At 44.2% G+C, this 23,839-nt stretch overlaps 1 protein-coding gene across 2 annotated transcripts in view; it reads left to right on the plus strand.

Moving 5' to 3' along the window:
* The window catches only part of MYO5B (myosin VB), a 401,963-nt gene that overhangs the window by 283,333 nt on the left and 94,791 nt on the right, over positions 1–23,839 (plus strand). For both annotated transcript variants that reach the window (XM_033177765.1, XM_033177766.1), the window contains exons 17-18: positions 4,702–4,788; positions 22,453–22,564. In XM_033177765.1, coding sequence (XP_033033656.1) covers positions 4,702–4,788; positions 22,453–22,564 — 199 coding nt within the window. The remainder of the gene's footprint in view (positions 1–4,701; positions 4,789–22,452; positions 22,565–23,839) is intronic.

Genomic DNA, 23,839 nt, shown 5'->3' on the forward strand with positions numbered 1-23,839 from the left:
CGCCACAAAGATACTCCTCCAGAAGAGCAACTCCAAGACACATAATTGCCAGATTCACCAAAGTTGAAATGAAGGAAAAAATCTTAAGGGCAGCCAGAGAGAAAGGTCGGGTTACCCACAAAGGGAAGCCCATCAGACTAACAGCAGACCTCTCAGCAGAAACTCTACAAGCCAGAAGAGAGTGGGGGCCAATATTCAACGTTCTTAAAGAAAAGAATTTTCAACCCAGAATTTCATATCCAGCCAAACTAAGCTTCATCAGTGAAGGAGAAATAAAATCCTTTACAGATAAGCAAATGCTTAGAGATTTTGTCACCACCAGGCCTGCCTTACAAGAGACCCTGAAGGAAGCCCTAAACATGGAAAGGAACAACCGGTACCAGCCATTGCAAAAACATGCCAAAATGTAAAGAACATCGAGGCTAGGAAGAAATTGCATCAACTAACGAGCAAAATAACCAGTTAATATCATAATGACAGGATCAAGTTCACACATAACAATATTAACCTTAAATGTAAATGGACTAAATGCTCCAATTAAAAGACACAGACTGGCAAACTGGATAAAGAGTCAAGACCCATCAGTCTGCTGTATTCAGGAGACCCATCTCACATGCAGAGACATACATAGGCTCAAAATAAAGGGATGGAGGAAGATCTACCAAGCAAATGGAGAACAAAAAAAAGCAGGGGTTGCAATCCTAGTCTCTGATAAAACAGACTTTAAACCATCAAAGATCAAAAGAGACAAAGAAGGCCATTACATATGGTAAAGGGATCAATTCAACAGGAAGAGCTAACTCTCCTAAATATATATGCACCCAATACAGGAGCACCCAGATTCATAAAGCAAGTCCTTAGAGACCTACAAAGAGACTTAGACTCCCATACAATAATAATGGGAGACTTCAACACTCCACTGTCAACATTAGACAGATCAACGAGACAGAAAGTTAACAAGGATATCCAGGAATTGAACTCATCTCTGCACCAAGCGGACCTAATAGACATCTATAGAACTCTCCACCCCAAATCAACAGAATATACATTCTTCTCAGCACCACATCGCACTTATTCCAAAATTGACCACATAATTGGAAGTAAAGCACTCCTCAGCAAATGTACAAGAACAGAAATTATAACAAACTGTCTCTCAGACCACAGTGCAATCAAACTAGAACTCAGGACTAAGAAACTCAATCAAAACCGCTCAACTACATGGAAACTGAACAACCTGCTCCTGAATGACTACTGGTATATAACGAAATGAAAGCAGAAATAAAGATGTTCTTCGAAACCAATGAGAACAAAGATACAACATACCAGAATCTCTGGGACACATTTAAAGCAGTGTGTAGAGGGAAATTTATAGCACTAAATGCCCACAAGAGAAAGCAGGAGAGATCTAAAATTGACACTCTAACATCACAATTAAAAGAACTAGAGAGGCAAGAGCAAACACATTCAAAAGCTAGCAGAAGGCAAGAAATAACTAAGATCAGAGCAGAACTGAAGGAGATAGAGACACAAAAAACCCTCCAAAAAATCAATGAATCCAGGAGTTGGTTTTTTGAAAAGATCAACAAAATTGACAGACCGCTGGCAAGACTAATAAAGAAGAAAAGAGAGAGGAATCAAATAGTCGCAATAAAAAATGATAAAGGGGATATCACCACCGACCCCACAGAAATACAAACAACCATCAGAGAATACTATAAATGCCTCTACGCAAATCAACTAGAAAATCTAGAAGAAATGGATAATTTCCTGGACAGTTACACTCTCCCAAGACTAAACCAGGAAGAAGTTGAATCCCTGAATAGACCAATAGCAGGCTCTGAAATTGAGGCAACAATTAATAGCCTACCCACCAAAAAAAGTCCAGGACCAGATGGATTCACAGCTGAATTCTACCAGAGGTACAAGGAGGAGCTGGTACCATTCCTTCTGAAACTATTTCAATCAATAGAAAAAGAGGGAATCCTCCCTAACTCTTTTTATGAGGCCAACATCATCCTGATACCAAAGCCTGGCAGAGACACAACAAAAAAAGAGAATTTTAGACCAATATCCCTGATGAACATCGATGCAAAAATTCTCAATAAAATACTGGCAAACCGGATTCAGCAGCACATCAAAAAGCTTATCCACCATGATCAAGTGGGCTTCATCCCTGGGATGCAAGGCTGGTTCAACATTCGCAAATCAATAAACGTAATCCAGCATATAAACAGAACCAAGGACAAGAACCACATGATTATCTCAATAGATGCAGAAAAGGCTTTTGACAAAATTCAACAGCCCTTTATGCTAAAAACGCTCAATAAATTCGGTATTGATGGAACGTACCTCAAAATAATAAGAGCTATTTATGACAAACCCACAGCTAATATCATACTGAATGGGCAAAAACTGGAAAAATTCCCTTTGAAAATTGGCACAAGACAGGGATGCCCTCTCTCACCACTCCTATTCAACATCGTGTTGGAAGTTCTGGCTAGGGCAATCAGGCAAGAGAAAGAAATCAAGGGTTTCCAGTTAGGAAAAGAAGAAGTCAAATTGTCCCTGTTTGCAGATGACATGATTGTATATTTAGAAAACCCCATTGTCTCAGCCCAAAATCTCCTTAAGCTGATAAGCAACTTCAGCAAAGTCTCAGGATACAAAATTAATGTGCAAAAATCACAAGCATTCTTATACACCAGTAACAGACAAGCAGAGAGCCAAATCAGGAATGAACTTCCATTCACAATTGCTTCAAAGAGAATAAAATACCTAGGAATCCAGCTTACAAGGGATGTCAAGGACCTCTTCAAGGAGAACTACAAACCACTGCTCAGTGAAATCAAAGAGGACACAAACAAATGGAAGAACATACCATGCTCATGGATAGGAAGAATCAATATCGTGAAAATGGCCATACTGCCCAAGGTTATTTATAGATTCAATGGCATCCCCATCAAGCTACCAATGAGTTTCTTCACAGAATTGGAAAAAACTGCTTTAAAGTTCATATGGAACCAAAAAAGAGCCCGCATTGCCAAGACAATCCTAAGTCAAAAGGACAAAGCTGGAGGCGTCACGCTACCTGACTTCAAACTATACTACAAGGCTACAGTAACCAAAACAGCATGGTACTGGTACCACAACAGAGATATAGACCAATGGAACAGAACAGAGTCCTCAGAAATAATACCACACATCTACAGCCATCTGATCTTTGACAAACCTGACAAAAACAAGAAATGGGGAAGGATTCCCTATTTAATAAATGGTGCTGGGAAAATTGGCTAGCCACAAGTAGAAAGCTGAAACTGGATCCTTTCCTTACCCCTTATACGAAAATTAATTCAAGATGGATCAGAGACTTAAATGTTAGACCTAATACCATAAAAACCCTAGAAGAAAATCTAGGTAGCACCATTCAGGACATAGGCATGGGCAAGGACTTCATGTCTAAAACACCAAAAGCAACGGCAGCAAAAGCAAAAATTGACACATGGGATCTAATTAAACTAAAGAGCTTTTGCACAGCAAAAGAAACTACCATCAGAGTGAACAGGCAACCTACAGAATGGGAGAAAATTTTTGCAACCTACTCATCTGACAAAGGGCTAATATCCAGAATCTACAAAGAACTCAAACAAATATACAAGAAAAAAACAAACAACCCCATCAAAAAGTGGGGAAAGGATATGAACAGACATTTCTCAAAAGAAGACATCCATACAGCCAACAGACACATGAAAAAATGCTCATCATCACTCGCCATCAGAGAAATGCAAATCAAAACCACAATGAGATACCATCTCACACCAGTTAGAATGGCAATCATTAAGAAGTCAGGAAACAACAGGTGTTGGAGAGGATGTGGAGAAATAGGAACACTTTTACACTGTTGGTGGGATTGTAAACTAGTTCAACCATTATGGAAAACAGTATGGCGATTCCTCAAGGATCTAGAACTAGATGTACCATATGACCCAGCCATCCCACTACTGGATATATACCCAAAGGATTATAAATTACTCTACTACAAAGACACATGCACACGTATGTTTATTGCGGCACTATTCACAATAGCAAAGACTTGGAATCAACCCAAATGTCCATCTGTGACAGACTGGATTAAGAAAATGTGGCACATATACACCATGGAATACTATGCAGCCATCAAAAAGGATGAGTTTGCGTCCTTTGTAGGGACATGGATGCAGCTGGAATCCATCATTCTTAGCAAACTATCACAAGAAGAGAAAACCAAACACCGCATGTTCTCACTCATAGGTGGGAACTGAACAATGAGATCACTTGGACTTGGGAAGGGGAACATCACACACTGGGGCCTATCATGGGGAGGGGGGAGGAGGGAGGGATTGCATTGGGGAGTTATACATGATATAAACGTCATGCACATGTACCCTAGAACTTAAAGTATAATAAAAAAAAAAAAAAAAAAAAAAAAGAATGTGCACAAAAACCTCAGGCACAGAACAGAAGATGCTGAGATGGCTTGGGTGCCTGCACATTGGTGTCTTTTAGTCTATGCCTCACCCCTGACTTTAGCTCAAGAGTGCCTGATGAGCTGTAACTCAGTGGCATCAGGTACCTCATGTGCTGCAGGAAAATATTCTTTTTTATTTCTTTTTTTGTAAATGTGGCGACTCATCTCTTGTCTTGCTTTTTTTTTGTCTTTGGCAGCTTTGACCCAAAGAGAGCAGTGCAGCAACTCAGAGCCTGCGGGGTGTTGGAGACGATTCGAATCAGTGCAGCTGGCTACCCATCCAGGTAACTAACGTGCCCGCCACCTGCCTTCTGGGACTGCCCTAGAGCAGCCAGAGTTTGGTTCCCCAGGGAGCCCTCTTGTGTACCGTCATCCAGAAACAGATCCTTCAGAACGGTTCTCAAACACTGAGGCCCAAGCGGGATGCTGATGGATCCTTCAAAACGGTTCTCAAACACTGAGGCCCAAGCAGGATGCTGATGGAAATGAGACTCTCAGATGAGCCTGAAAAATTGGGAAGATTAGCAGTCATGTCAGCTTGGCTGCTTTTCTCTAAAGTCCTTTTCAGATTTCAGATTTTTGGCATTGGTCTAAGTGATAAGCTAGCTAGAGTTGCAAAGAGGATTTCCCCTTCTCTCAACTCCCACCTTGTCCCCTTTACCATTCCCCCACCCTTTGTCACAGTGGGAAAGTATACATGTTTACCATCTTAACCACTTTTCAGATTTTTTCAGTAGGTTTTTTTGGGGGGAACAAGTGGTGTTTGGTTACATGAATAAGTTCTTTAGTGGTGATTTCTGAGATTTTGGTGCACCCGTCACCCAAGCAATGTGCACTGTACCCAGTGTGTAGTCTTTTATCCCTCACCACCGCCCCCCTTTCCCCCAAGTCCCCAAAGTCCATTACATCATTCTTATGCCTTTGCATCCTCATAGCTTAGCTCCCACTTATGAGTGAGAATGTACAATGTTTTGTTTTCCATTCCTGAGTTACTTGACTTAGAATAGTGGTCTCTAACTCCATCCAGGTTGCTGTGAATGCCATTATTTTGTTCCTTTTTATAGTTGAGTAGTATTTCATATATACATACCACATTTTCTTTATCCACTCATTAACTGGGCATGTGGGCTGGTTCCATATTTTTGCAATTGCAAATTCTGCCACTATAAACATGCATGTGCAAGTGTCTTTTTCGTATAATGACTTCTTTTCCTCTGAGTAGATACCCAGTTGTGGGAATGCAGTGGCGTGATCTGGGCTCACTGCAACCTTTGCCTCTTGTGTTCAAGTGATTCTCCTGCCTCAGCCTCCTGTGTAGCTGAGACTACAAGTGCACACCACCATATCCAGCTAATTTTTGTGTTTTTAGTAGAGATGGAGTTTCACCATGTTGGCCAGGCTATCCTCAAACTCCTGACCTCAGGTGATCCATCTGCCTCGGCTTCCCAAAGTGCTGGGATTACAGGCGTGAGCCATCATGCTTGACCCAAATGGTAGATGTACTTTTAGTTCTTTAAGGAATATCCACACTGTTTTCCATAGCAGTGGTTCTAGTTTACATTTCCACCAGCAGTGTAAAAACATTCCCTTTTCATGACATCCATGCCAACATCTATTTTTTGATCTTTTAGTTATGGCCATTCTTGCAGGAGTAAGGTAGTGTCCCATTGTGGTTTGGATTTGCATTTCCCTGATAATTAGTGATGTCGAGCATTTGTTCACATGTTTGTTGGTCATTTGCATATCTTCTTTTGGGAATTGTTTTCTCATGTCCTTAGCCCACTTTTTGATGGGATTGTTTTTTTCTTGCTACTTTAAGTTCCTCATAGATTCTGGACATTAGTCCTTTGTTGGATGTATAGATTTCAAAATTTTCTCCCACTCTGTGGGTTGTCTGTTTACTCTGGTGATTATTTCTTTTGCTGTGCAGAAGTTTTTTAGTTTGAGTCCCATCTATTTATCTTCATTTTCATTGTGTTTGCTTTTGGGTTCTTGGTCATGAAGTCGTTGCCTAAGCCAGTGTCTAGAAGGGTTTTCCCAGTGTTACCTTCTAGAGTTTTTATGGTTTGGGGTCTTAGATTTAAGTCTTTGATCCATCTTGAGTTGATTTTTCTATAGGGTAAGAGGTGAGGATCCAATTTCATTCTTCTACATGTGGCTAGCCAATTATCCCAGCACCATTTACTGAATAGAGTGTCCTTTCCCCACTTTTTGTTTTTGCTCTGTCGAAGATCAGTTGACTGTCAGTATTTGGCCTTATTTCTGGGTTCTCTATTCTGTTCCATTGGTCTGTATGCCTGTTTTTATACCAATACCATGCTGTTTTGGTGACTGTGGCCTTACAGTACAGTTTGAAGTTGGGTAATGTATTGCCTCCAGATTTGGGGGGTTTTTTGTTTGTTGGTTGGTTGGTTGGTTTTTTTGTTTGTTTGTTTTGCTAATCTTGCTTTGGTGATGCAGGCTCTTTTTTGGTTCCATATAAATTTTAGGATTTTTTTTTTTGTTCTGTGAAGAAATATGGTAGTATTTTGATGGGAATTGCATTGAATTTGTAGATTGCTTTTGGCAGTGTGATCATTTTCACAATATTGATTCTACCTGTCCATGAGTGTGCGGTGTGTTTCCATTTGTTTGTGTCATCTATGATTTCTTTCAGCAATGTTTTGTTTTTTTCCTTGTAGAGGTCTTTCACCTCCTTGGTTACCATCTTAGCCACTTTTAAGTGTACAGTTTAGTGGTATTAAGTACATTCCTCTTTTTATGCTACCATCACCATCATCCATCTCTAGAATTCTTTTCATCTTGCAAAACTGAAACTGTGGAATTAACAATATTTCCCTGTTCTCTCTGCCCCAGTCCCTAGCAGCCACCTTTCTACCTTCTGTAAATCTGGTGATTCCAGGAACCTCATATAAGTGGAATAATACATATTTGTCCTTTTGTGAGTGGCTTATTTCAGTTAGTATACCTTCGAGCTTCATCCATGTTAAAGAGTGTGTCAGAACTTTCTTCCTTATTAATGCTGAGTAATATTCCATTGTATGGATGTATCCCATTTCGCATACCCATTCATTCCTCAATAGACTCCTGTAACTTTTAAATATAGAATGAAATATGTGGTGGGAAAATAAAATTTCTTTGAGTTAAAAAATAACTATCATGCTCTGATTTGCCTTGCGGATAAGCCACTGAACCAGTCCAGAGCTTGTTGCAGCTATGCCAACACTGGATCCCCTCTGGACACTTCCCTGAAATAAGGGTGAAGGGTGGCTGGTGACCCCACTAGCTCTTGTGAAATCACACTTTCTACCAGCGTCATATAGACCAAACATCCGCCATTAATCGGAGCTGAGCTGAACAGTGTAGCAGCCCAGAGCCTGTCCCACTGGGACCCTCTGTCCTAACAACTTGCTCGTATCAGAAGATAGAAGGAACCAGAAGTGGGAATGAAAGGATGTGATATAGGCCTCCCCTCCTCCCTGTCTTCTCTCCACCTGGCACTCTCCCACTATAGTGGAGGAACCATTTCATATGCAGTGGTTAATTACCTATAAACAACTTAACCACAAACAATTCCTAAATGTTTGACCTGAGAAGGAAGCTGCTGATGGAATTAGGAATTTACATTTGACCTGGAAAGTACAAGAGCTGTCAGTAATCTGCAACACCCGGGCAGTTCTTCAAAACCCAGCGGGTCCCAGCATTGTTCAGGATGAACTGCTCTAGCTAGGTTGAAGGCTGTTATTTTCTTTTCAATCACATCTGTCCCTGCTTAGAAAAAAGGACAGAGAGTGTCCTAGGGCTGTCTCTCATTTTTTGACCTTAGGGTCTGAACACAAATAGCTAACAACTCTGTTAATGAAGTGGGCCAAGCTTGTCAACTTAGATGAAGGCCTGGCGCTCCTTTTCCCAGTCTGCCCTGCAGTATCCTACATCAGCCTTTTGGTCGAGGGGATGGGGCTCAGGCAATGGGTGTAGTAGTTCAGTTTTGAGTTCAAACCACTAGTCTGATGAATTACACTGCTTTTCAGTGCCTGCTTACAAGCCCAGGGTTCAGATCAGACATATCTTCATCCAGTTTAAGAACTAGAAAAGGACCTTAGGGAGCTGTGGAGCTACTTGTTTTCAAACCGTCTTCCACAGGCAGCTGGCTGCACTCCTGCTCCTGACTCTCGTATCTGCCAGGCTTCCAGGAGAGGACATACCTACAGAAAACATTTCCTTATCCACTATTCTCAGAACTGTGCGCTGCAACCCATTTATGGGTTAGGATATCAATTCAATGGGTTGTATCAATGAAAAGAGTCGAACTATAGAAGATTTGAAGACATTTCTTCTGAGCCAAATATGAGTGACCAATAGTCCATGACACAGCCCTCAGGAGATCCTGAGAACATGTGTCCAAGGTGGTCAGGCCACAACTTGGTTTGATACATTTTAGAGAGGCATAAAACATCACTCAACACATGTAAGATATACAATGGTTTGGTTCAGGCAAGTGGGACAACCGGAAGGTCTTCCAGGTCACAGGCATATTCAAAGATTTTCTGATTGGCAATTGGTTGGGATATTATCAATAGAAAGGACTGTCTAGGTTATGATAAAAGGTGGCGGAGACCAAGGTTTTATCATGCAGCTGAACTCCCCAGGTATCAGGCTTCAGAGAGAATAGATTATAAACATTTCTTATCAGATTTAGAGTCTGTTCTATCAGTAATTCCAAAGGGAGGAGGGTATAATGAGGCATGCCCAGCTCCCCATCCCCAGCATGGCCTGGACTAGTGTTTCAGGTTATCTTTGGAATGCCTGCAGCTGCGAGAAGGGATCCATTCAGATAGTTGGGAGCTTTAGAATTTTATTTTTGTTTTACAGTTGTGACCAATATACTGTTTTTGGTTTTTTCAGGAAATAACTTGGGGTAGAAAATGGGAGAGAGCAATTTGGGGAGGAAAGGACGTTGTGGCATGGTCATATTTCAGTGTTATCTATAGGGATGGGTGCATCAGGATGTAAAGCACGTGTTTACAAGTGAGACACAGACAAGAAAGTGAACTGCTCAAGATTACCAACTTGGTTGGTGATTGAGCTAGGCCTATACCTGCCGTTTCTCTGCCCCAAGCTATGTTGTTGCTGCTGCCAAGCATCTTACTGCTCGTGTGCAGGAAGTGTTACCATCCCAGCAAAGGTTTATCAGAGGAGAAAGGGGTAAAGCGAGATCCTAAGAGACTGCCCTCTGGGGCTGGCTCCAAACCTGAGACTCAGTGCAAAACTATTCCCTCGTCTTTCTAGCTTGTGGGAGTTCAGACTGCAGAGCTGTGGCCTGTCAGAGAGCTGAAAGAGCCTGGTAGTTGAATTCTTGGACTTTGGAGTCAGGCCTGGATTCAAATGTTGACTCCCACACTGCTTGGCTGGGTGACCTTAGAGAGGTAAATTAATCTCAATGAGCCTGGGTTTCCTTATCCTTAAAGAGAATGATCATACTCACTTGGTACGTTGTTGTAAGGAATTAGATAATGTATCTAGAGTTCTCAGCCAGCACTGGACACTTGAGCATTTAATAAGATATTTATTACTCATTGGGATATGAGCAAGAAGCTATCTCCCTATGGATGTAACTATCTGGATAGAATGTGTCTGTCTCAGCACTTTATGGTAGTGTTTTTGTGAAATCCCAACATGTGTGGCCACCCCAAAAGAGCACTCTGAAATTCCCAGTCTCTCCAAGCAATTAGAAGCTCAGTTTAAAAAACATGTAAAGAAGTCTGTCAAAACAGACTGGAGCTGAATGTCCCATGTTAAACTGTTGAGGATCACTGTACGAGAAACTTAGGGATCACAGGTCCTCACAACCATCCTGTGCTGTACAGAGCAGAGTCTGGAGGCGAGCAGAGAGACCCAAGGAGCTCGTGGAGGATTTGTCAGGTAGGAGCTGTGAACATGAGGACCATGTCAAGCAGGGGAGAGGAAACAAGGGAAGCATGTGACAATGAAGTATTCTAAGCCAGGTGGAACCTCTGGGACCCCTCTAGTATACAAGGGGCCACAGATTTCACAAAGAACTTTTAACAGAATGAATTGTTCAATAATAGGACAAGAGTCTGCACAGGATGTTGCTTCAAGGGTTTCTCCTTGGAGAACGTTAGGGAGGAGCTAGAAGTCCATGGATCTGATGTGGTTAACCATAGACCATGCTCAGGCAGAGGTCTATACACATCTCTGCCACCTCTGATTCACCGGCTGAGCTAGCTTGAAGCCTTGCTGTGTGAAATCAGAGTGATGGTGTGTGTTGTCCACACTCCTACTGGTCTTGCTGTCTCCCTGCAAAATGGTCGGTTTTAGAGGGGGAAGCCAGTGGGGAGAGGGTGTTGCTTCTAGGGGCTCACATGGGCTCTGTGTAGAATGAGAACAGTTGCTGGCCTTTGTGGTGTCCGTTTCTCCTGGGAATCTTTTTCTTCCATGCCTCATCCTGCACTGAGCATCTAGCCCTGTGCTGCTTCCTGGGAGGGATTGAAAGATGCAAGTCATGGGCCCTGCCCAGCAGGAGCTCACAGCAGGGAAGTGATATGAGATTGAAACAGAACAAGATATATATAACCAGATGCAAAGTTGTAGTGCAAGTGCAGAAGGAGCTGCAGCTTCGCTGAGGAGGTGAGACTTGAGCTGGGCCTTGAAAGGTGAAGAAACTGTCTGCCAGGGAGCAGCATGATGCCTGAGGCTAGGACCCACAGTAAGTTACAGAGGATGTCTCTGGCTGCTCACTGCCTCATTCCTACTGCTTATTCCTCTAGTTGTAGCACGCTGGGAGACCAGGTGTGATTTTGCCTCATCCAGGCAGCATCATTTTTAGCAGCTAAAAGAATGCATTTCCCCAAAGTCTTTAGACCCATATAGAAAATGGATTCTCCTACTGTTCATTCCACCTCACTGCAAATCAGAGCTGCCAACAGAGTCAAAATGCCCACAACCCCTGGACTCTTAAGGGGCAGCTGATAGCTGTCTTTTACTGCTATTCTAATTGTTTCGGACTTTTTTCTAGCAGATACTTACAAGTGCATCTGTACCATTTATTTTTGTAATTACAGGTATTGTGGAAATTGTAGGGAAGGAAGGAATGACGGTATTTCTGGTATCACAGGAACCGTTCTCTAATTCTGTGAATTAAATGCGTGGACTTAGATCCAGAATGCTGCCATATCCTCCTGGCATTTGCCATCTTAGCAGGTTTTGCTAAAGGGTCAAAGAGAGGATTCCCTCCCCAAACTGCTATTTGAAATGTTAACTTTTGGAAAGAAGCATTGTGGTTTTGTGTCACTTTTGTTAGTACTGTATTGAGTTGCAGTGGAATCATCCTCACCATTTAATCTAGAGCCTAATCCTTTTCCTCTCACCACAACCAAGCCATAGCACGTAGGATGGCATTTACTTTGAGGATGAGTGGTGAGAAGGTGGGAAGCTATTACACCTGTAATATTTTGACTCAGCACCATTGCTTAATCTTCTCCATCCGCCAACCGTGGTAACCGTTTGGAGTGACATCTCTGATTAAAATAATAATACTACCTAACTGCTTAATCCAGGAGATTGGTGTGTGTCTACTGTATCTGGGGATAAAGCAAGTGAGGTTTAGTAGATACTATGTGCCCAGTAAGGTGTTAGCTACTGAAGGAAATATATAAGTGTAATGTGTGCTAGCTTCAATGTGGAGTTGAGCAGTTATTTTATTGATCTGACTTTAGGAGACCTTCATGGGACCAGAGGGACCTGAGGTGGGTGCTGGATAAATGGATAAATTGGGAGTTTTCTACAAAAATTCAGCTCTTTGGCTGCTAAAAACTCAACACAGCAAAGTGATTCAGCTTATATTAGCTTGTCAAGTAACTATACAACTTTGCACAGCTGTTTCCAAAAGAAACTTCAATGGCCTTCTTTGATTGAGGGAATTACAATTTATGCCATCTCCAACATTCCTTGTGAGGAAGCAGCCAAAGTGAGGGAGATGGCAAAGGAAAAGAAAAGGCGTCATCCCAGTACTGCAGAAGCCTGTGATGAATTATCCACAGGGCTGCTCCGCAAGAGCCCAAGCAGAGAGCTTTTTAGGCAGAGTTCCTGCATCCAGCCTACTGATGTCCTGGAAGAGGAATTCTCACCCCCCTTCCCCAAATTAATAGATGCCATTTGCCACCAAAATCCACCAAGCCAGAGAGCAGGAATGCAGCATTGCAGGACAGCAGTGGCTGCTGGGTGTTCCCTCAGCCTGCCCTCGGGCTTCCCTATCCCTGTCTATTTTTATCCTCCCTGAGAATTATGGCTCTCTGTGAGTCTGATTTAAAATGAAAATGTATCACTCAATTTGAAATGCTGTGCAGTGGCTAAGAAATATGTCCATTGTTATGCACATAAAGCACTGTGATAAATGCACTGCCCAGGAACAGAGGCTCATCCACCCGTCACCCAGCTCCTGGGTCTCGTGCCTGTGCGGTCGTCTGTCTCCCTCTCCAGAGAGTCAGCAGCTTTGTGTCCTGGAGAAATTGTGAAGCAAATACTGCTTACCCCGAAAAGTGTCTGTGTGGTGGGGGGACTACTTGAATGTATGATGTTTATATTAAAAAAAAAAAAAAAAAACTCTGCATGAACTTGAGTTCTCCTTCACACCATCCCACCTTTACTTCATAAAAGTGGTGCTTTCTGAAAAGACTTGCACTTCTTCCTCAACTTCCTTCCCCCCAACCCCCTAAAGAGTAAATAGCATAAGATTGGGGAACTAGAGGGAAGCTTTAGAAGTGGCTTGCTTCCTCTCCCTATTTAATCACGGTTGAATTTAAAACCAATGCACAGTTACTTCCCTTGCTATTAAACATCCCACAGAGGAAGAATAATACAGAACTGATTTTGGAATGATATGAGTCATTATCTCAGGATCTCACAGCCTTTGGGTCTGACTCTTTTGCCTGAGATCTGTCTTCGTTCCTTTGGACTGGAGTCTGACCCGGGAGTTCTCACGCAGGGCTACGTGTCAGTCATGAGGACATGCTCAGCAGCCTCAGAAGCTGGGTGGCCTCAGACCTGTTAAGTCAGAGCCTGAGACTGAGCCCTGGACATCTGCATTTTGACAAGGTTTCCCAAGTGATTTAAAAATGCATCCAGCCTTAAAGTCATTACCCTGGAAGCATGTGTTGGCCCCTGGGTCAACTATAAGCTACTTTGTCACATCCTGGCAGTGTTAGGATGGATAGGGTTTGTCCTATTTGTGTCTCAGCTCCAGCTCGGAGCCAGTAGGGAGGAATTGTTTCCTTCTCTCTGCAACAAGGTTCTGCAGGCTTCAGTTCTAGGGCCACTAAGGGGGCTGGGCCTGTGTTCCCCTAGGAGGCCCAGGACATAGTTGGGGGATAAAGGAAAAGGCAAATATGGAGTGTTTCTGAGGGTGTGAGTGCTGGGTGAGCATCTGACAACCTTTGCACTAGGAACCCCTCCATGAGTTTCAGAGCTGGAATAATGACAAATCATATGTATTACTTTATAAAGGCCACCCACAGACCTCTTATGCTGTCATTATGTTATCTTTTCAAAATTTAGATATAATTATCTATAAAATTCGCCCTTTTAAAGTACGCAATTTCCGTTATTTTCATTATATACAGAGTTACACAACCATCACCACTGTCTAATTTCAGAGTGTATTTATCACCCCAAAAGGAAACCCTGTGCCCATTAATAGTCCCCGCTCCCAGCCCTTGGCAAGCACTAACCTGCTTTCTATTTCTATAGATTTGCCCAGTTCGGATTTTTCATATAATTGGAATCATATAATATGTGTCCTTTCGTGTCTGGCTCTTTTCACTCAGGGATGTTTTCAAGATGTATCCATGCACAGCATCCATCCGTAGTTTATTCCTTTATATTGCTGAATATTATTTCATTGGATAGACGCAGCACATTTTATATTATCCATTCATCAGTGGATGGATGTTTGGTTGTTCCTACTTGTGGGGAAGAATGCTGCTGTGAACACTTGTGTACCTGTTTTTGTGTAGACACGTTTTTTCTCTTGAGGAGGGTACACCTTGGAGTGGAATTGTTGTGTCATATGGTAACACGCTCCTCTTCTGAGGACCTTCCATACTGTTTTCCACAGTGGCTGTACCATTTTGCATTCTTACCAGCAGTATACATGAGGGTACCATCTATGCATTCTCACCAACATTTGTTCTTGTCTGTCTTTTTTGTTACAGCCTTTCTGGTGGGTGTGAAGAGATACCTTGTGATTTTGATTGGTGTTTTCCTGATGACTAATGATGTTGAGCATCTTTCATGTGCTTAGCCATTTGTACATCTTGTTTAGAGAAATGTCTATTGATCTCCTTTGCCCATTTTTTTACTGTTACTTGTCTTCTTGTTGAGTTATAGGAGTTCTTTATATATTAAGAACATGAGAATCTTATAAGACATATGACTTGCAAATATTTTCTTCCTTTCTGTGAACCATCTTTTCACTTCCTTAATAGTGTTCTTTGAAGCACAAAAGCTTTTAATTTTGAAGAAATCTGTCTATTTCTTTGGTTGTGCATTAGGTGTCGTAGCTAAGAAACCATTGTCTAACCCAAGGTCACAAAGACTAACGTCTGTGTTTTCTTCCAAGAGTTTTACTGTTTTAGGACTTTGATCCCTTTTGAGTTAATTTATGTATAAGATGTGAAGAACCCAATCTCATTCTTTTGTATGCATTTATCCATTTGTCCCAGGACCATTTGTTGAAAGGATCACATTGACCATTGAGGAAGGCAAGATAGGCAGTGACAACTTAACTTAATGGGCAAAGAAATATACCCAAGAAAAGTTAAGTGATCAGATCAAGTCCTCCAGATAGAAAGGGGTGGAGCCACCATACCGCATGTCTGCAGGTTAAGGATGCCTGTCCCTGTGAGCCTTTGAGAAGGTGTCCCTCTCTTCTCTGATTTTGGCCTCTTACGTCCCTTTAGAAGTTTTGTCCACCCCCAGTATACTTCCAAGGGAAACTCTTGTATGCAGTATCATCTATTTCTCTGCTGATTTGTTCCTTCAAAAAGGAAAAGAAGCGTTTGTTTCTTGGTGGCATAATAAAGATTATCCATGTCGCAATACCCAGAGAGAGCCTGTTGGTCCTGGTAGGTATGCCTTCACGGCATGGCCAAACAACTCTGCCCCACAAATTGCTGCTGGCTTTCATGTGAGACCTTGTAGGGAACAAAGTCTCACTGAAGCGCATAGGTTCTTGTAAGGCTCTTTAATGAGAAGAGAAGCATACTTCTTACATTCCACCTCCATGTGACCAGGGATCCTTGAGCTAGGTTGCATGATGGTATAGTGGAGTACCTGAAAGGATGGGTTGACCCACCTAATTCTGACCAGAGGAGCCCTGAGGGATTCTTTATCATTTTCTTGGGTTACCCATCAAGACATCTTTAGAGATTCTTTTTGTGGACCGATGTCATAGAAGTTATGTGACTTAGAGCCTTATGCTCTTACTGGAGGGACTCTAGGGTTTATTTGATCCAGCCAGTCACCTCATGAGGAAACATGCCCAAGGGAGAAGAAGCACAAAGTGCTGTAACTCTGCAGCTCCATGCTGTCTGTCCACATTGGTCTATCGGGGCCCTTGCAAAGCAGGCATGTTCTTCTGCAGAATATTTGCACGTGCAGTTGGTTAAATCCAGTGTTAGGCTCTATATGGGAGCTTCCTTAGCCAAACAACATCCCAAAGCTACTGCGCTTCCTGCACCATTCTCAGCAGTGCTACCACTCCCCACCTTGAGCCTGAGGAGCTCATTACAAGGAGACATCTTTCCAGATTGGTGGGTTCTGCTGAATGCCTGCCCTGGTTCCTCCCATATTGGCCTTTGTTACTGTCTCAGATCTCTCCCTCTTCCTGCCAGGAAGCAGTCACGGGTCCTGAGCTTCTCCCATACACCCAACTGTGACTCCTTGACCCTGTCAGGGTACTTGCTCCCCAGCAAGCTAGAGGCACTCCAGGTGAAGAAGGCCTTGATTCTGGAGGAAGCATGCCACTGAAGTCCAGAACGCTCAGCCAGGCCCCTGACAAGCAAGTCAGAATCCAGGGAGAGCAGGGCTGAGTAAGAATTACGTTCCTGGAGTCACTAGACTTGGGATGAGGGCTCTTCTCCCACCATTGATGTGGAGTGAAGTGGAAGAGCAGCCAAGCCCAGGATTGGGTGATGGGGTTGAAAGACGCCTCCTGGCCAGCGAACCACAGAGCTACACCAAGTGGGAAAGGGAGTCTCCATGGCCACCCGATGAGCGTGGATGTCATGCTGTGGAGGCGATGGAAGTCAAGAAGTTGTCCTGCACTAAAACCATGTTCTGGAGTAAACGTTTTACAAACATTTGGGGGTGTTTTTGATGTCTCAGTGAATGGAGTTGGGGATAATGATTCAAAGATGCTGCATGGTGTTAGGACTGTCCCACACCCAAGGGTGCTGCCCCAAAGCCAGTAGCACCCTCTGTGAGAAACACTGGTAGCGAGAAAAGGTTTAACATGTTGAATGGTCAGGAGAATACCCGTTTTTAAAACTGTAATTGGCAACCGAGTGTAAACACACCATGACAATAGGGGCTGTAAAGGTTAAACATGGATCAGAGAGAGACTTGAAGGAGGTGCAAGTCTTGCAGAGAAACTGCCCTTGCACGAACATACCCACAACGCGAGGTGGAATGCTCTCTGTCCCGCAGTGGACTCGGGAATAGCTAAAATGCTGTGAGAGGGGGAGATTCTGTCACGGCAGCCTCAAGAAACCCTGGACAGCCCGTGGTCTCCATGAGTGGGCTGTTACAGCTTTAGGTGATTGCAATGAATGCCCACCCAGAGGTCCCCACTAAATCAGAGAGCCCCTTTAAAAAGTTCTATTTTTGGAAAAGGAATCACAATTTCTCTTGAGCTTTACTTTGAAGATTTTCCTCTTAAAGGTGAGGGAGCCTTTCTTGTGAGAGTTTTATCTCTGAGGGTTTTCTCACAGAAATCCACAGAAAGGAGAATTCACATTTGATGCTGGGTCCTTCAGGGAGCGATGCATTTTACAGCCCTTATGCCCAGACCCCGTAGTGGGTACCGACCTCTCTTGGTCCTTCCTGAGGGTGTCCCCACCCTCACGGCCATGAAGCAATGGTGCTGCTTCTCAGAGGACGGTTTCCCTTTGCACAGGAGCTGGCATCTCCTCTCCCCTCAGCCTGTCTGCACACCCTGTCTGTGGTACAGCTGTGTGTGAAGGACACCTTTGTAAGAAAAGGGGAAGGGAGTGGCTTACACAGGAAACAAGAGAATTATGGTCTTTGGAAGCTTTGGAGCTCTCCATACGCCCCATCTCTTGAACTCCCTGGCTACGAAAGCCCTGTGGGTGCTTTTATGACGTGGGTGATGTTCTCTCCACTGTACAGGTAGGGGAGGGGAGGCAACCAGGCTGGGACTGGCCCCAGTCACACTGCTGGCCGGTGTCAGAGCCAGGCTTCTGTCCTTCTGTTCTCCAGGTTCATCCTGTACTGGCCTTGATGTCTTTGCAGCCACAGCTCCTCGCTCTAGTAATTTCCTTGAGTTACAGATCTGTCGGCAGTAAGAGGTTTTCAAATTAGAAGCATTTAAGGTTTTTAGCCCAGCTAAATGATGCTTTAATTATTTCCCCAGTGAAATTGCAAACTCTTAAGGAGAACTAAAACAAGTGTGTACGCAAATAACCATGGTGCATAATGTGGGCAGTGCCCTCAGAAAGACACGCGGAAGGAAAGGGCAAGGCAGCTTTAAAAGGGGAACCCGCACCTGAGCGGGTGGATCAGCAAAGCCGAAAGAGTCAAAGATGAATGGCCAGCACAGGGACCAAGGGGACTCCGACTCTGTGAGGCCCTTTTTCATATGGTTTCTTCCACCTGATTCTTACCCAAATCCATCTTGCCCCAAGAGAAGTGTCTATATTTAAAACTTGGGGGCCGACACAGGAAGAGCCTGGAAGAAATTCAGTAGTGCTGGCGTGTATTAAAAGAAAATGCACATCTCATGGACAGCTTGTCGTCTCTGGCAATCTCTCAGGCTTCCAGCATTAAGTTGTTCAAGTATGGGTCAGGGCTTAGGAGTGTTCTGGATACTTACTGTACATGATAAAATAATTAAAACAGCATATAACTAGGCAAATAACCTTAAACGTTTCCATTTTTAAAGCCGCCTGTTAGAGATAATCAGCGACTCAATGGGTTTGGTTCACAGTCTTTCCACTACTAAAGGGGCAGGAAATAGTTTCTGCTCGGTGAGGAAAGGGCAAAGGGCAGAACAACCCTTTCCCAGGCCATAAAACAGAGACCTCGGTGCTCTAAGTGCCCTGCGCCCTTCCTTCTGAAGGGCATCCACATGGACCAGTAGCCTGATGAGCAAGGCCTCGTAAAGACTCATGAGCTCTGAGCAGAATACGGGCTCTTGTTCCCTTGTGCCACTACGTGCGTGACAGACGGGATCAATTAAAGAGGGAACAGGCACAGGGACAAAGTAGATTAGTGGTTGCCAGGATCTGTGAAGAGGGGAGAATAGGGCAGAATAGGGTGTGATGGTTGCACAACTTTGCGAATATACTAACAATTATTGTACACTCTAAAGGAGTGTATTTTACAGTATGTGAGTTATAACTCAAACTTAATTTTTTAATGGTAAAGAGCCATTTTACATAGAGAAAAAGGAAAAGGGAGAGATGTCATTTTGTTGTTTGCTCTTATACTCACCCCTTCTCTGAGACCCATGGCTGTGTTAGATATCTTCCACCAGACCAAGAAAAGTGTTTGCAAAGGAGCGATGAGGAGGGGGAAAGGCAAGGAGCTCAGCCTCCATTTTCCTTCTCATCCCAGGCTGCTGGGAGGGACAGGGCCTCTTAGGAACCCAAGGGCCACAATGCTGGAAGATCTGGAACTCTAAGAGAACCTGCTCCAGAGCACGGTGTGCCGCTACTGCCCACCATGCTGCAGCTGAATCCAAAGCTGTATGTGATACTCCACAGTACTTGTTTTTCTTTTTCCCTTTTTTTTTTTTTTTCAGACAGTCTCTGTCACCCAGGCTGGAGTGCAGTGGCATGATCTCGGCTCACTGCAGCCTCCACCTTCTGGATTCAAGTGATTCTCCTGCCTCAGCCTCCTGAGTAGCTGGGACTACAGGCATCCACCACCATGCCCAGCTAATTTTTGTACTTTTAGTAGAGACAGGGTTTCACCATATTGGCCAGGCTGGTCTCGAACTCCTGACCTCAAGTGATCCACCCACCTCAGCCTCCCAAAGTGCTTGGATTACAGGTGTGAGCCACCATGCCTGGCCAAACTTTCATCTTGTTTCTTTGGACATTTTTTTTTTTTTTTTTTTTTTTTTTGAGACGGAGTCTCGCTCTGTCCCCCAGGCTGGAGTGCAGTGGCCAGATCTCAGCTCACTGCAAGCTCCGCCTCCCGGGTTCACGCCATTCTCCTGCCTCAGCCTCCCGGAGTAGCTGGGACTACAGGCGCCCGCTACCTCGCCCGGCTAGTTTTGTATTTTTTTAGTAGAGACGGGGTTTCACCGTGTTAGCCAGGATGGTCTCGATCTCCTGACCTCGTGATCCGCCGTCTCGGCCTCCCAAAGTGCTGGGATTACAGGCTTGAGCCACCGCGCCCGGCCTCTTTGGACATTTTTAAAGGGCCCTCTTAAAAGGCAGATGTGCTCTAGGAGAAGGGATACAAGCCACTTACTCTCATTTTAATATCTCAAAATGAGTGAGTTTACCTGAGTTTGAGACGGGAGAGTTCTCTGCCCCCCCCCCCCCCCCCGTCACAGGGTGTGCTATGGGGGTGTGGCTCTCTCTTTGCTGCTGTAAGCTCAAACCCCTTATGGAATGGGGAGTAGGCATAAGGGCAGGTGCAGGAACCGGGACAGGCCCTTTTGGGCTCTAGCCCCACAGCAGCATCTAAGGGTGGGAGCCTGCGACTCCTGAAGCCCCAGTGTCACAGTGCTCTTTTAGCTCTGCCGTCGGTGGATGGCTTAAGTGTTAACCAGCTCAGTGCCCACTTGGTAGCCGGGCCCTTGTCCAGGGTCCTGGAAGAATTGGGTCACACATGGACTTGAATGATGGTTCCTGGGGGTGGTTATTGAGTGGTGGAGGTGGCTCTTAGCGGGATGGATGGGGAGCTGGAAGCAGGGAATAGAGTGGGAAGATGATGATCTCCTGGAGTTTGGCCATGCAGTGGCCGAACTCCTCTCCCAAAACCCCCAGGTGAACTCCTCTCAGTGTTCAGATGCTCTTTCTCTTCTCTCTTTCTCTCGTGCTGTTCTGCCGTTCATCTGCTTGTCTCTTTGTGTCCTTGTCTGCCTTTAGAGCCTGGGGTTTGGAGTTTATATAGGTACAGGATAGGGGGTGTGGTGGGCCAAAAGACAACTTTTTGGTCACAAAAACAGGACTGCACATCCTCATTTAGGGCCACAGGTATCCAGGCTTGAGGGTGGGACCTTTGCCAGGGAACTGTCCCCTTCTATCCAGTATTTCCCTGTCTCCAGTCCATGTCAGGTAGTTGGGCCGTCACGTAAATTACTTCCACGTGGGGGGTATGGACAGCACATGCCTCAGAAGATGAGTGGGTGCTGACTGTACACCTCAGCTGAGGACACAGAGAAAGTGGGGATAGGCTGGACTGACCTTCAGAGGGACATAGAGTGAAAATTCAAAGTCTCCTTAGGGTGGAGATTGTGCTGAGTCACTACATGACTGTATGTGGAAGTTGTTGAATACCTCCCAAAAATTGAGAGAAGAATCAGTTTCAGGAGAATGAGTATACATATGAATTGAGACCACCTTAATGAGAAAGGGACAGACCCTACCTGGGAATAGCAGATTTGCTTATCGGAAAGACTGCATTTATTTAAGTGGAGATCATTTCACAAACCAAGGGGAAAACTTAGGCTTTCTTAAAGATTCCCCTCCCACACAGACCAAAACAGCACTCGCCTACATAGGTAGGGGTGTTGTAAATGCTCTTAATTATGTGAATTGCTGGACATTTTCTTTACAGTGGGCCTGAATTACTCTAATAATCAGAAGAAAAAAATCACAAGCAAAATCTACTTTGGGGAGAAAAATAGTTCCTTCTATACTGATTAAAACATAAACCATGTTATCTCTCCAGGGGTTAGGTTACGGCCACTTGTTATTTGTTAATGTACATATTTCTGCATTTAAACAACTTTTTACAATGAGCAGTATTCTATAAGAAAACCAACATTTGAAAATAAAGCTGTGCTCCAGGTAAGGCTCCTGCTTCTGAGGAGTGGAGCACTGCATGCTTGGGCAGTATATTAGACTGTTCTCATGCTGCTAATAAAGACACTATCGAGACTGGGTAATTTATAAAAGGAGCTTTAATGGACTCACAGTTCCACATGGCTGGGGAGGACTCACAATCATGGTGGAAGACAAAGGAAGAGCAAAGGAACATCTTACATGGTGGCAGGCGAGAAAATGAGAACCAAGCGAAATGGGAAACCGTTTGTAAAATCATCAGATCTCATGAGACTTATTCACTACCATGAGAACAATGAACAGTATGGGGGAACCACCCCCATGATTCAGTTATCTCCCACTGGGTACCTCCCTCAACACGTGAGAATTACAGGAGGTACAATTCATGATGAGATTTGGGTGGTGACACAGCCAAACCATATCAGGCAGAAACCTCCTGTTTAGTCCTCTAAGAATACCTTCAAAGCTCACCTTTTTTCCAGCCCTCCACACTGAAATTCTTGGAGGGCCCTGGGGAGGACAAAACTCCCCTGGGACTGTTCTTTGCTGCTCTGAAGAATGACTTTGCACCACAGTATTGACCCCATGGGGGCACTGTTTGAGGTCACTCATGGCTTTTGTGTGGCCAAGAGGCAGGACATGTCATCTGATGCCCCTTTGCTTTCCCTCCAGGTGGGCCTACCATGACTTTTTCAACCGGTATCGGGTGCTGGTCAAGAAGAGAGAGCTCGCCAACACAGACAAAAAGGCTATCTGCAGGTCTGTCCTGGAGAACCTCATCAAGGTGAGCCACACAGCCCAGCTCCAGGAGAGGCCTGACCAGGGCCCCTAAAGATTGAGGGGGTGGCGTTGTTGTCTACATTTTTTTGGTCTTCATGCTTCTTATTGAATCTATTTCTAGGATACTAATCCATTTTCCTACATCAGTGACTAGGAGAAAAAAAAAAAAAGACAACCCAGTCACCTACCTAGAGCACTTCCCAACCTTTTTCTTTTTTTTTTGGTACTCTAAGTTCTAGGGTACATGTGCACAACATGCAGGGTTGTTACATAGGTATACATGTACCATGTTGGTGTGCTGCACCCATTAACTGGTCATTTACATTAGGTCTATCTCCTAATGCTATCCCTCCTCCTTCCCTTGACCCCATACACAGCTCAGCAGGCATAGAAAATGGAATTCTGTGGCAGTGCTCCTCTCGAGGACACCAGCTACAGGGAGTCTGTCCCTTGCAGACCCCTGACCCGGCGACGGGTGAATAAACTACACTGACACACAGATATTCTCTTCTGCCAGTCCGGCTAAGGGTCTGAGCCACTTACAGGCTCCCTGCTGTGTCCTGTAAACAGTTGTAACTCAGCCCTGATCAGCTAGTCAGACTCACATTTATGCAGTAAGATTAATTAAAAGCTTGAGTCAACACCATTAGAGAGTAGTTGACATTGTGGACTTCCCGAATAAAAAAGCCATTATGCACCCATGGTACATCAAAGGTTATTCTTAAGATTATATGAGTAAACAAGCTAGCTAGGTAAACTACTCTGCCTTTCTTTATTACTATTTTAATTTGTTTAAAGATAAAGGGATCAGGCCGCCTTCAGCCAGATCTGTTACCGAAGTTACGCAAACTTCTAATCCTTCCAAGAAGATATTTCTGTAACTATCTCTAATATTTTGCCCACCAGCCTGACTGAACCCCAACAATTCTTTATACAGCTCGCTTGAGTTTATGATGAGGCTGCTCCTGACTGCAAATTGCTGGCCCAAATCTCTGGCTTCTCCAGTTCTCAGGGGCTACATAGCATGGCCCATCTGGTATACCTGCGTAAGGGCTCTGATGCAGAGCCCAGGCCTAGCCCTGAAGCCAGCAGAGGAGAAGGTAGCTGCTGCATCTAGCTGTTTGCACCACCAGCCTCAGGCCCTCCCCCAGATACTTGTTTTAAGTAAGGCAATAGATGTTATGTTTTAATTGAAACAATTTGAATTCACACCTGACAGCGGAGACTGGAGAACTATAGAAGCAGAGCTGTTGGGGCCTTTTGTAAGGGGCAAATCCTT

Source organism: Trachypithecus francoisi, unplaced genomic scaffold, assembly GCF_009764315.1.
Source record: "Trachypithecus francoisi isolate TF-2019V2 unplaced genomic scaffold, Tfra_2.0 Lachesis_group19, whole genome shotgun sequence".
Taxonomy (NCBI): domain Eukaryota; kingdom Metazoa; phylum Chordata; class Mammalia; order Primates; family Cercopithecidae; genus Trachypithecus; species Trachypithecus francoisi.